At 47.4% G+C, this 14,003-nt stretch overlaps 1 protein-coding gene across 1 annotated transcript in view; it reads left to right on the forward strand.

Moving 5' to 3' along the window:
• FLNB (filamin B) overlaps window positions 1-14,003 on the forward strand; it is a 104,816-nt gene that overhangs the window by 37,151 nt on the left and 53,662 nt on the right. Inside the window, 11 exon segments of the mRNA XM_032868420.1 lie at window positions 428-625; window positions 3,211-3,348; window positions 4,852-4,978; window positions 6,829-6,965; window positions 8,244-8,437; window positions 9,386-9,499; window positions 10,335-10,478; window positions 10,621-10,744; window positions 11,081-11,241; window positions 12,288-12,378; window positions 12,671-12,840. Of these exon segments, the coding sequence (XP_032724311.1) occupies window positions 428-625; window positions 3,211-3,348; window positions 4,852-4,978; window positions 6,829-6,965; window positions 8,244-8,437; window positions 9,386-9,499; window positions 10,335-10,478; window positions 10,621-10,744; window positions 11,081-11,241; window positions 12,288-12,378; window positions 12,671-12,840 (1,598 nt within the window).

The raw sequence follows: 14,003 nt of genomic DNA on the forward strand, positions 1-14,003 counted from the left end.
TCAGCTGGGAGTCATCTGCTTCTACCTCTCTCTCTAATAAATAAATAAAATTTTTAAAACAATCTCTACTAGACCAAATTCTATACTAGGTTTGGGGGGTGAGGAGAAAAATGATAGAACAGTTTACATATGTATATGTGTATGTGTATATATACACATACACATATATATACACATATATTTTTTTTAATGATACATTTCATGAAATGTCACCTTTCTTTTCAATGTAGGAAATTTTAAAAATAGAGAATGGGGGGAAAAGGAAAGTTTATGACCCTCCTGGCCAAACCAGAAAACAGTTGTTAGCATCTCAGTGTGGACCTTCTAAGTGCCTGTCTCCTCCCTTCTGCACTTTTCACCTGTGCTCATCTGCAGTGAGTGTTCTGAGAAGGTGACTGGGGCTCCTGGAGTGCTTGTTTTATTCCAGGTGCTGGTGTGGGGGACATTGGTGTTGAGGTGGAGGATCCCCAGGGGAAGAACACTGTGGAATTGCTGGTGGAAGACAAAGGAAACCAGGTGTATCGGTGTGTGTACAAACCAGTGCAGCCCGGCCCGCACGTGGTCAAGGTCTCCTTCGCGGGGGACACCATTCCCAAGAGTCCCTTCGTCGTGCAGGTCGGGGAAGGTGAGTGCTGGGGTGGCCAGCTATCCCTGCTTCTGGCCTTGAGGCTGACCGTGCTCACAGCTGAGCTCTGAGGCCAGGAGAAGAGTGGGGGCCATGCTGGGATTGCACCTGTCCCCTTTCTGCCAGGGCCCCTGCAGTGGGAAGTGGCTTGCTTTGTCCTCAAGGTATTCATACTGATATCTTCCTGTGAGCTGAGCAATGACCCAAGTGCTTCACTTGTATTAACTGATTGAATCCTCCCCAAAGCACTCATACAGGAGAGTTGTCCTCACTGAGAGCTGCAGGACTGAGGCTGTGTAGGCCATTGGTCCCTGTGGCTGAAGTCAGCAGCTGTGGGATGGCCCCATGGCCCCCACTGCTTGGCCTTTACTGGCTGCCGTGTGCTCAGCACCATGACATGTAACCATCACCCCAGCCAGCATGTTCCAGGCGCTGGGGTCCTCTCTAGTTTGCAGGTGGATACACCAAGGCTAAGATGACATTACGGCATCAATGAGTACAGACTAGACATCTGTACAAGGAGAACCCAGGTCTCTGTCAACCCCTTAACCCTGCTGCTAAACCCCTTCTGCAGCCAGAGCATGCATTTTTTCTCTAATGTTAGACTCCTTTTCCTTCTGACTTGGTTGTTCTTTTTGTTTTGTTTTCCAACTCTGCTGCCTTTTCTAACCAGTACTTGCCTTTCCCTGTTCTGTCCTCTGCCTCTGCGTCTGTAGAGCTGGCTTCCTCTTCTGAATCCTGCCTCTGGGTCAGCCTGGACCCCGAAGCTGTTGGCTTCCTAACTGAGAGCACTGGGCCAGAGGCACCTCGCTGGGTAAGGGCTGGTTGAGTGGGACTTTCCTCCCAGTTCCCATGCTTCCCGCACACGTCACCTTGGGCCTGTGCTCTTGGTGACCTCAGGACATGACAGTATACACGTCAGCATCACTTGGCCAACTGGACTCCAAGCCCACTCATTACATTGAAACTTGTCTAAAACATCTCAAGGTGGTAGAGAATTCAGTGGTTTCCTTCAGCTCTATTTCATGTTTATATGAACTGAGCAGTTACCCTTTTGATGTTGAGACTAATACCCATGTTCAGAATTTCCATGAGTGGTTGTTTTTTTTAAGGCACATTAAAACCCTTCACGGGAAGTCCTGTCATCCTGTTGTGACTTATTTCTGGTATGATCAACTTTTCTCCTTTTGACAAAGAAAAAAAAAAAATAAAACCAACATATTTATAAACAAAACTCTCTTTGACATAACGCAAGAAAGCATTTTTTTAACAGCTTTCCTGTTCTGATACTGTTCTCTGACTTCCTCTCACTCAATGGACGATGCTTTTCATCTCTTGCATTGTCCATTTGTCACTTGTAGTGTTGAGAATTTAATTGATTGGGTTTTTCTTTTGACGTACTTCTCCTACTTAACTGATTTTATATTAAAAAGAATCTTCATCCCCCTTTCAAAATGGAAAACCAGTGTCACTTGCCATAAAATGTGGCCATCAACTTATATTCATCTACAAACCACCTAAAATCTTCTCTAACTCCTAGAGTGTGGGTACGTCTCTTCCAGAAATAGTTGTCTGCCAAGCAGCCAGCTGAGGACATTACAGGGAGGGTGGTACCAGAGGAGGCATTATCTTCTTTCTATGGAGTAAAGAGTTTCATCCTTTGGAGTCTGTGATCCCACTCCTGGCGTAGAGAAAACTGTCAAATGTGCAGTGCTAAATTTGGAAAGGAAAAGCTACTTAGTCAACAACATGACATTTTACCCCTGTTCTCTCATTTCTGTACTTAAAAAGGTCTCCTATGTTGGCAAAGAATTCCTAGGGTACAGGGATATGTTTTATTAGCCTTCTGATGACCTCCATGGAATGGTAGTTTTGTGGACCTCTCATGTAAGAAATTATTAGAAGCTACGTCGGTCCTTAATTTTTAGACTTCTGACTTTAGTTTTTTAAACTAGATCCAGAAATTAAATGGGGAGGGGTGTTTATTGCTAATTATTGTATTTATAGCCACCCACATTCCGATTACCTGCTGACAGCAGTAAAATGTTTGTCTGCCTTGGCTGAGGGGGTGTTGAATGGTTGAATGGATTCTTTTTTGAGCTATCCCCTGGCTCTCCATGCGGAAGATGATCACATTTCGGCTTTTAGAAATGGCCGATCCAAAGTTTGGAACGCGGTCAGATGTTTTCAAGTGCTACATTTTCCAAGTAGACTTGAAAAAATTGGGTCTTCCCAATTACTGGGCCCTTGAGTGTGGAAATGAGATTTAACTCTCCTTCACCACCGAGAGGATAAACGCCAGGATTCAGCGGGTTCCAGGAGCACAGCGAATGCAGGCTGTGCTTCTTCTTTCTTTTCCAAAGTCACCCCCCAGCCCCACCACCCCAGTGTGGCTGGACAAAGTTATGTTGTGTCCTTATTTGCTAGCCTGGTGTGCTCCCTGAGCAGGACCCTTGGCCTTGGGCAGCTGCTGCAGATTTCTCTGTGCAGAGCAAACATTTTCTTGGCGGGTGGCTCCAAGTTACCTTGGCTCGCTCCACTCGAACGAATGAAAGGTTGAATTGATGTCAAAACTCTGTTTGCAGCCTGTAGTCCAAACGCTTGCCGGACCAGTGGCCGAGGCTTGCAGCCCAAAGGTGTCCGCATCCGGGAGACTGCAGACTTCAAGGTTGATACCAAGGCTGCTGGAAGCGGGGAACTTGCTGTCACCGTGAAGGGTCCTAGTAAGTGCTCCTTTGTTTCCCCATCTCAGGTGTGACCTGGGCCGGCTTTGCAGCCCTGGTGTATGGATTTCATGCCACAGGCAGTTGTGATCGATCCCAGAGAGAATGTTATAAAAGAATTGAGGTGCTCTGAGCTCCATGGGGGAAGGAGGCAGGGATTGATTAGTAACGTCTGCCCTGGGTGCAGTGGGACCGGTGGTGGCTTGACAGCCTCCCCAATTTAAGGCTTCTGGGAATAGAAAAAGCCCTGATGTAATGGAGTTTGGAAAGTGCTGTCCTTGGAGCGACATCCTGAAGTGGCTTACTTTTTATTTGAGGAAACATGGGCTGGAGAGGAGGGGTCTTGCCCAAGGTCACACAGCTTGTAAGCATCTGAGCTGGAATGCAAGCACAGTCTCCAAAGCCAGTAATTTTCCCACTCCAGGTTACATTTTATAGACTATGAAATTATGCCAAGTACCTAATTACTATGATCAGTGCTTATGGAAGGAAAATAAAATTCCCTGAGATTAAGTTTTCTTTGTAGATAAATGCTGATCGTGGAGGGGTGCGTTGCACTCTGCAGCTCCTTCTTCTTCCCTTTTCGGGAAAGGAGACCGCAGACACGAGGATGAGGGTCTGCTCTGTCCGGGTTTGCCCCAGCATTTCTGGCTGTAGGCGTAGCAGCCCTCCATGGGTTTCTGCCTTGTGGGAATGTGCGTGGTCTCTGTGTTGTTCCCACCCTCTGTCTCCCCAACAGGCTGGGGCAGGAGTGCTCTGAGCTCCAGAAAGTTAATATTTGATCACAGAGCACCAAGCTGTGGAGAAGGCTGTGTTCGAAGGGTGGCCAAGGTTCTAGACTGCCCAGACCTGGAGCCAAGTTGCTCCGGGACTGCCCTCCCTGCTGGCTTGTTGCTACAGGAGCCAACGAGCCTTTTTTTTTTCCCCGCCTGACCTTGGATTCTCGCTTGGCTAAGTGGCTTTCCCAGCCAAACCTCAGGGCGCAACATAAAACAAGTTTCTACCTGATGGCTGAACCTGGAGTTTGTGGTACAGCATCTGAAATCTGTTCTCTTGTAGATAGCATGTAGAAGCTTTCTCACTGCTGCTGAAAGATATGCCAGGACAGTAAGCGGAAACCCATGCCAAATACTTATAAGGGCTCAGTGTCCCTCTACCGTTTCGTGAGAGGCTAAGACAGCTAGCGATGATAATTAGGAAAAATTAAGATATGACTAGGTGGTCAAGGACCTGTTGGCCCCCACCTCTGTAGAAGGTTCTCTGAGCTTTCAAAAGCTGGTAAGGTGGGAAATCTTCCTTTTCCCCACACTTAGAAGCAGAGATGGGTCTATTTTTTAGGCTTGGATTAATCTCCCAAGTTTTGAGGGGGTCACATTCTGAGGCAGCCCGTTTCCCTCTCTGGCTTACGTCTTGTGGATATTGCTGTCTTTCTGTTCTTGTCTTTTGGATTCTTGTTGGGAGCCTGGAATTGCTTTGGAAAAATGGTGTGTTTTCTTCCCACAGAGGGCCTGGAGGAGCTGGTAAAACAGAAAGGCTTTCTGGAGGGAGTCTATGCATTCGAGTATTACCCCAGCACCCCGGGGAAATACAGCATCGCCATCACGTGGGGGGGACACCACATTCCAAAGAGGTGAGTCTCCAGCCAGAGTTGCGTCTTCTCTGGGGGTGTGCTCGGCTCCGGGCAGGCTCACGAAGGTTCCTTCCCCAGGCTGCAGGAGCCAAAGAGATCTGCTTTGTTGAAAAACGTTTTTCTTTCTTTCTTTCTTTCTTTTTTTTTTTTTCTTTTTTTTAAGAGCAGCACACAGACATTTGGCCTGTTCTCAAAAACAGCACTGTGGTTTCGGTTGCCTTGCTTTAAATCAAATGCTGGCGGTCTGGGGCTGGGGGGAGGCAGGGAAGCCAGAAGGAGCAGTAATAGAGAGCAAATGGGCTGTGCATCTATACACCCTTATATAAACTAAGATTCTCTTTCCTTCAATGTGTGCCTCTGTTCAGGAATTTTACCCATGGGGGTAAAAATCTGCCATGGTTTACATTAAAATTCTCTAGGTGAGTGCAGTCAGGAGCCAAGGGACGCAGTCTACAGCTTTGCCTGTGGGCATCATAGTTACCCTCCCCTCTTCATCCTCCCCAGCCCTCCTGGGGGCACTTTTAGACTGAAAAGAATAAATTCCATTTACCTTGAGAAATAATGTAGGCATGATCGGGTTCTGAGAATCTCAGCAAACTTTTTAAAGATTTTTTTAAAAAGTTGGGGTGCCTGTTTAGAAAAGTTTTTTGAAAAATAAACAAATGAAGCTCAAAAAAAAAAGTTGGGGTGTCTGAGCTGCTCAGTCCATTAAGCATCTGCCTTTGGCTCCGGTTGTGATTCCAGGGTCCTGGGATCGAGTACCATGTTGGGTTCCCCACTCTGCAGGGAGTCTGTTTCTTCCTCTGCCTCTCTCTCTCTGTTTCTCATGAATAAATGAATAAAATCTTTAAAAAAACAACAAAAGTATATTTATTTAAGCAATCTCTACACCCAACATGGGGTTCAGACTCACAACCCCAAGATTAAGAGCTACTTGCTCTACAAACTGAGCCAGGTACCCCCTTTGCTTTTTTTTATTCTGCTATACCAAAGTTAAAGCTCATTCATTTGAAAAAGAAAGAAAGAAAGAAAAGAAAAGAAAAAACTCATTCGTTCATGTGTGAGATAAAGCCTGTTCAGCTTAGTTTTTGTCTTACAAGATATTTTTTAAGATTTTATTTACTTTAGGGGCACCTGGGTGGCTCAGTGGGTTAGAGCCTCTGCCTTCGGCTCAGGTCATGATCCCAGGGTCCTGGGATCAAGCCCCGCATCCAGCTCTCTGCTCAGCAGGGAGCCTGCTTCCCTTCCTCTCTCTCTCTGCCTGCCTCTCTGCCTACTGTGATCTCTGTTGAATAAATAAATAAATAAAATCTTAAAAAAAAATATTTTCTTTACTATAGAGAGACAGAGGCAGCACAGGTGGGAGGGGCAAAGGGGGAGGGAGAATGAGAATCTCAAGTAGAATCCATGCTGGGCATGGAGCCTGATGCGGGGCGCCATCCCAGGACCCTGAGATCATGACCTGAGCTGAAACCATGAGTTGGACACCCAACCAACCGCACCACCCAGGTGCCCCTTATTCATACAATATAAACAGGATATAGGAAGGCAGGTACTCTCTTACCTTCCTGAGCTCGTGGTCTGCTGAGCCCTGCACTCAAAATGTGAATGATGGGAAGGATAGTGTGAGGCAGGATGTTTTGAGAGCCCACCTAGCAGCCACCTGAGTGCCCCAAGGCAGCCACAGTACTTATATTGTTGACATAACAATGGCTGTGGGCGCACCTGTGTGGAGGAAGGGCTTGGCTGGACACTGGGACTCCAGGTAAAAGGAGTGGAAAAAACAGCTTATGGCTGTATTTAGTTCCTTCTTTGCTCTTCTTTAATGCTTTTTGTCCCTTTTCTCCTAGCCCCTTTGAGGTTCAAGTTGGCCCTGAAGCAGGCATGCAGAAAGTTCGTGCGTGGGGCCCTGGCCTCCACAGCGGGATTGTCGGGCGGTCGGCAGACTTCGTGGTGGAGTCCATTGGCTCTGAAGTGGGGTCTCTGGGTAGGTGGAAGCAGCCGGCCAGCAGCCCTGGGGGGCTGAGATGACATGAGGCTCCGTTCCGGTGTTAGACTGAGAATCGGGCCTCCTCCAAGCCTCGCTCCCCTTTGCCCCCAGCCTCCTGACCCCCCAAGTCCAACTCTTGATACCGCTGTGGGATTGCGATTTTCCTTTTCCTCTTGCCCTGCAAATTGCCCTCTGCCTTTTCATTCATTCATCTGCTAAACCTCAAGGTAGAGGTTTCTTGTGGATATGGTGCTTGAAACAGTGCCTGGAACGTCGGAGGCACTTGTCAAATAATGTTGACTGATTCTTAGTTTAGATGAATGAATGAATTTTGCTGAAATTTGAAATTTGGAGAATAAATATTCTTTGGAGCAGAACAGTATATTTTAAACACACCTCCGACGTATATAGGATCACTTTAGAACAGTGGTCGGCCAACCTGCTCTAAAAAGGAGCAGAAAGCAAATATTTTAATCTTGTGGGCCATATTCTCCCCACTGCAGCTGTGGTTGCATGAAAGCAGCCAGAGAAGGGAGGTAAGTGAAGGAGTGTGGCTGTGTCCCAGCAAAGCCTTATGTACAGAAACAGGTGTACTGGCCATAGTGTGATGACCAACTGTTTCAGGTAGTAAAAAACTGGCCAAAAAGAAGAAATCACCTTTAGTGTTTCCTTCTAGAGAGAGAATCAATGTTTTGGTATGATATTAAACCTTTTGGCATATCCTTCTAGGCTTTTTTTTTTTTTTTCCTATGCATGGACATATAAACATTCATCTGCCACAAAGAATACCTAGGGGTAATCTTTCTATCTTTCTGCCTCAGATAAAGATAGGCCGTGTCTTCATTTTCCATGCCTTCTTTGGAATTCCATTGCATGGATATGTCTGTTAGGCTCTCTGGTTATTTTCACGGTTTTCCTGTAGAAACAGTGCTGAGTACATAGACTGTTTCTGTTTACACATAGCCTTGATTACTTCCTTTAGACAAGAGCCCAGAAGTGGATTTGATGGGGCAAAGGGCGGGCATTGGTTTAAGGTTTTAGTTGACCTTCCTTGTTAGATGATGTTTTAAAAACAATAATAACAACAACAAAAAAAACTCCATGGTATAAAATCCAACCTTCCATATCTAGTGACGACTCAGTAATCTTGGTTTTGTCAGAAAGGGATACAAACAGATTTCAGTCTTCTGGCTGATACTTGCTTTGAGGGAATGAGCCAATAGAATAGGTTCTTTCTACCATGCAACCAGGGGTCCCTTTCATCTTGTCCCCCAGGGTTTGCCATTGAAGGCCCCTCCCAGGCAAAGATTGAGTATGATGACCAGAACGATGGGTCATGTGATGTCAAGTACTGGCCCAAGGAGCCTGGTGAGTATGCCGTTCACATCATGTGTGATGACGAAGACATCAAGGACAGCCCATACATGGCCTTCATCCACCCGGCCGCGGGAGACTACAACCCGGATTTGGTAAGCCTGTCACGTTTCTGTGCTCTCCTCCTGGCTCCTGGCCCTCTCTGTGGTGCGCAGAGGGCGATGCTAACCAGTCTGTTGAGGGATGGCAGCGAGGAGCCGTGTAGAGCTTAGGAAGGATGCTGATCTGAGTTGGAACCCTGGTAGTACCACTCCAGAATTTTCTAATGGTGGGCCAGAAAGAAAAGATTCTTTCTCTTTACAGTGGGAATGATGGCCCTTTCTGCCTCCCAGTGTTTCTGGGATGATTCAAGGAGCTAAAGACATGCATAAAGATAACCCTTCGCCCAGTGCCTGGCCCGTGCAGGGGGTCATGGGGACTGCTGCTCTTTTTCTCCCCAGCTCCCTTATCTTAAATGGGAACAGTATTTCTAAGAGCTTCTGTCACACTCTTAGGCAGCGGATAAGCATCGAGTCTGAGGTGGCCTGGCTGCCAGCAGGAAGCCTCCATGCCTCCACGTGTGCTGCCCTGGCCCACACGGGGAGCCATTTGTAGCCTGGTGGCGGTCTGGGCTGGTTGCCCTTCCTCATTGGCCAGTGGCTGGTCCTTTGTTCTCTAGAGCTGTAAACCTTTGGGATGTCTGTGGTAAAGTTTCTGAGTCCCCTCCGTGTGGGAACGTTGAACCCAGACATGACTGGCGATCCCTGCCCTGGGTACTAGAAGTTGTCTCTGTCTGCTCAGAATAAGGCAAGGAGCCCCGGGCTAGTTTGGGGCCTGGTTTTGGAGAGTTTTCTTCCTGCTTGGAGGTTAATGATACTGTTTGTAATTTTGGGGTTACAACCTGCTGGAGCATTTTCTTCCTTCCCTAACCATCCTGTTATATAGGTAGTGTGAAACCAGACACCGGTGATTTTGCTATCTTGTTCCTGGGTCCTTGGTCATTATGTAGGGGTTTCGTTCAGGCATTGCACAGAAGGAGAATCATTATTGGCCCTTTGCCCCAGGTCCAAGCATACGGGCCAGGTTTGGAGAAATCTGGGTGCATTGTCAACAACCTATGTGAGTTCACCGTGGATCCTAAGGATGCTGGAAAAGCCCCCTTGAAGATATTTGCTCAGGTAAGTTTCCAGGGACCATCTCTACAGGTAATCATCAGGAGACATGATCTGTCACTATAATGGCAACTTGGCTCTATTCACCTGACCCTCAGTTTATTCATCTGCACGCTGGGAATAAGAAGAATATCTCTTGAGGTTATGTGCGGATTACATGGGATTCTAATATGTAAAGCAGGGTGCTTTTCTCATTTTTATGACTTGTATTCTTTGGAAACAAGGCTTGATTTCAGATTTCCCATGTACATGTCCTTCAGAGTGGCCAAAGCTACCTAGGCCTTCACCGGAGGTTTGTAAATAAGCGTTTTATTAAATATGTTTATCTGATTTAATCAAATTTGGCCCAGGGATTTAAGTGCAGGAATTAAAATTAAGAAGGACTTTTTAAGATTGATTTATTCAGTGAGAGAGTGTGTGCACATGTGCAAGCACACACCGGAGTGGGGGAGGGGCAGAGAGGGAGAGAGAATCTCAAGCAGACCCCTGCTGAGCGTGGAGCCTGATGCAGGGGCTCCATCTCTAGACCCTAGATCATGACCTGAGCTGAAATCAAGAGTCTGACACTTAACCAACCGAGCCACCGAGGTGCCCCCAAATTAAGAGGTATTGAGTGGTCATGACTTTCTAGCAGGGTCATTTGCTCTTATGAAAAAAACAAATAAATGCAGGCAGTATTTGTTACCTGTGGTGACGACATTGTGAGAGTGTGACATATCATAGTTGTTCCATATTTTGTTGGATGGATGGTGAATTGATGGTCTTGGGAAGCCATGGTGGCCCTGTTTAATGAAGACTGTGTGAAGGCCAGTTTCTGTTCTTAGCCCCTGCTCTTTTGCAGGATGGGGAAGGCCAGCCCATTGACATCCAGATGAAGAGCCGGATGGACGGCACGTACGCCTGCTCGTACACCCCGGTTAAGGCCATCAAGCACACCATTGCTGTGGTCTGGGGAGGTGTGAACATCCCACGCAGCCCCTACAGGGTAGGTTGTGAAGCCTAATCCTGGCCACTCTGTGAAAAAGCCAAGACCTGTGGCGGGTCTGGGCTGTATGCTAACTAACAACGTTCCACTTGGTCCAAGTGGAGGAAAACTTGGTTATAACTTTGGGCCGTGTTCTTTTTAGGTCAGTATCGGGCAGGGTAGCCATCCCCAGAAGGTCAAGGTGTTTGGGCCGGGTGTGGAGCGAAGTGGACTGAAGGCAAATGAGCCTACTCATTTCACGGTGGACTGTACTGAGGCTGGGGAAGGTGAGTGGAGGGTTCCCCCATTGAGGTCGTTGATGCTTCTTGAGGAAGAACGTTCTTTTCCTAATGTTGGAAGGGCAGTGAACTTTGAGCTAGAAAATAGTGCACCTGAATAGGTAATTGTTCATCTAATGAGCATCTGTGGCAATTCCTTGGTGATCTTTGCTAATCCTCCATTCCTCCTCCAAAGCCCTGACTTAGCACCATCCCTTTGTCAGGCTTGTCACTGGAAACTTCCCAACTGCTTTTCTGGGGTGTTAGCTGAACTGAGCTGGAAGTGATTGCATGGGACATGCTGTTTCTTGTACACTGGTGCGCTCATAAGCTGGTCTGTTCCAGGTGATGTCAGCGTTGGCATTAAATGTGATGCCCGGGTGTTAAGTGAGGATGAGGAAGACGTGGACTTTGACATTATTCACAACGCCAACGACACGTTCACGGTCAAATATGTGCCTCCTGCTGCCGGGCGATACACTATCAAAGTTCTCTTTGCATCTCAGGTGTGTGTTGGGCCTGGGTTCTTTCTGGCCACCTGTATGCATATTTCCTTTTTGTTTCGTTTTGTTTTATTTTGTTTTTTAGCAATAGGGCAGTGTCTTGAGAATTCTCAGGTTTTCCTCTCTGGTTTCTGAAAACCGTAAGGAAAAAAAAACAAAACAAAACAAAAAGAAACCCACCCAGAACTAAATTTTTACCACTTTCTGACCAAAGTGAGGCGCATAGTGTTTTCATTGGTTATAGCAGGGCTCTGGAAGGAGACTGGTTTGTTAGAAATGCTTGTCAAGTTTTTGACTGAAACATAATGAACTTCTGGACGTGTTCTACCTCTCCTTCTTTGAAGCAATGGCTTTGGCCTTGACCCTTACATGTCTATAGGGAGAGGAGGTTTGACCTTTCACATCACATTGAGCTCGTATTTATTTGTGATAGGTGAAGATAAGGCAAGTGGTACCTAAAACAGGGAACAGTGGAATCCTGGTGATTCAGATTAACCTCCTGTAAGGATGGAATCTCAAGAGAAAGTTCTCTGCCTGAAGGTGTTGGTCTTGAATTGATTTCATCCAGTTAACCTGTTCTGCCTTTATTCTGATAATCTGTACCATTCTTTGTGCAGAATTACAATCCTATTTCTGATCAGCTCCTCCCATTCCCCAAACCTTAGCTCTGAACTGTTCCTAAGGGCCTGTCTTTTAGCCCAATCCTTTTTGTTATTGTCATTTTGGGTTTTATTCTTGGTAGGATTTTTGCATCCTAAGAACTCAACTTTTGGTGTTAAAGGCTCAGAGTTTTCCGATTCATTAGGAGGAAACCTTCCTTCAGCTGTGCAGTAAGCAGGTCAAAGCCTGTCATGGAGGGATCCAGGCATTCATGAATGACCCCCGATGACCCCTACCTTAGGTTAGAGTATGAAAACTTGACCCGTGGGGAAAGAAGTTTGCCTGCTGCCCACCAGAGTCACAGAGGTCTCCCTTTCGCGTTGGGCAGAAGGCTAAGCTCTGGCAGAAGATTCAGGGGCTTTCCTACTGAGATAGTGTCTCCCCTGCAGGAAATCCCCGCCAGCCCTTTCAGAGTGAAAGTTGACCCTTCCCATGATGCCAGCAAAGTGAAGGCAGAAGGCCCAGGGCTCAGCAAAGCAGGTAAGAGAGTACCCGTGAGAGGCCATCCCGGAGGCCTTCTGTGGTCCAGTGGCCATGGGCAAGTTCGGTCCGGGGACCCTGAGGGACTTATCTCCTCGCAAGGCTGGTCCTGTTGGGGTTCCCATTCAGCAGAGGCGGTGTTCCTGTCGAGCTGTTGGCAGTGCTCCTGAGCACCGGCCCCTGTCACCGACTGCCTTGCTGGTGCTGGGGCTGATGGACCCGTCGGACTGGTTGTAAGAGTGAAACCACTCCAGCCACGCCTGTCTCCTCACTTCACAGTCTGTCCTTCCAGGTGTGGAAAACGGGAAACCAACCCACTTCACGGTCTACACCAAAGGGGCCGGAAAAGCCCCATTGAACGTGCAGTTCAGTAGCCCCCTTCCTGGAGATGCTGTGAAGGACTTGGATATCATCGACAATTATGACTACTCCCACACCGTCAAATACACACCCACCCAGCAGGTAGGGTCCTTCCCGTGTCCGCTGCCACGGGCCCAGGCCCCCTCCCTCTCAGTGCTGTGCTGGGCACTTTGGACACCAGTACTGTGGTCGGTGCTCTGTTGAGGTGCTCCTCCGTGGGTATAGGCTCTTTATTCCTGTCATTCTGAGCCTCTCCAGGAGGGCTGGCAAGAGGCCTGGTTGGTTCTGTGAGAGAGGCCTGAAGGTTTCCCTAAGTACAAGGGGCAAGCTAGATTGTCTCTCCCCATCCCCATCTCCCACCTCCATTTTGGGTTTTAGCAGAAACAGTGAGCTCTTGAAATTCGGAACATAGTATTTTCCTCTTAGTCCACACACTCTTCACATTCTTACCAGCTGCCCTTAAACGCAGTCTTTTCTTACTTACTGCAAGGGTAGGAAGGGCGACCCCTTTGTGTTTTCTTGCTGGTCCCATTTACAAGGTGGTGGAGTGGGTCTCTCTCAAAACCCAGTTCAGCCCTTGGTCCCTTAGGCCTGAGATACTATCTAGGGCCCCAGATTGTCCTCTTTTACAAAATCCAGAAACGTACACAGGATCTTATGATCCAGGCCACTTTGCTCTGATTACTTTAGGCAAGAAACACCTAAAAAATGACCTCTCAGCCTCTCTGTGTGAATTCATGTTAATTTGTTAAAAATTGGGGTTTGCTTCATGGCCACACATCTGGGGTGTGAGGAACAGAAAACCCAGAAGAAAAGCCTGGATTTACTTTTTTTTTTATACGTAGTATTCTGCACAGTCCTTCTGAACCTCTCAGATTTCTTCTTTCCTGAGGAAAATAGTCCCCCTTGTGTGAGGTACCTCTTGTAGGAGAATAGGGGTGACGCTTTCTGTAGAAACACCACCCAAGAGAGAAGCTTCACTCCTGCCTGACCCTCAGGAGCTGCCCGGAGTCTAGTGGGAAGGAACGACGGGTACGGTGAAGATGAGGGGATGGTGCACGTGTCCCTTTGCATTCGGGGCTACATGTCCTTGGAGATGGACTCTTTGGCGATGGGAGCGGTTCTCTGGGGTGAATTCTGTGCCACCGTAAAGATGTGGCCTCTTACATCCAGCTGTCCTTCCTGTGGTTTTTGTTTTGACCTTAAGGAGGGCTTCCTTGTTAGTGATGGTAAAAATACTTTTGTAGGTAGGATCCTCTTTATTC

This window comes from Lontra canadensis, unplaced genomic scaffold, assembly GCF_010015895.1.
Source record: "Lontra canadensis isolate GAN:19392208 unplaced genomic scaffold, GSC_riverotter_1.0 scaffold35, whole genome shotgun sequence".
In the NCBI taxonomy this organism is placed as follows: domain Eukaryota; kingdom Metazoa; phylum Chordata; class Mammalia; order Carnivora; family Mustelidae; genus Lontra; species Lontra canadensis.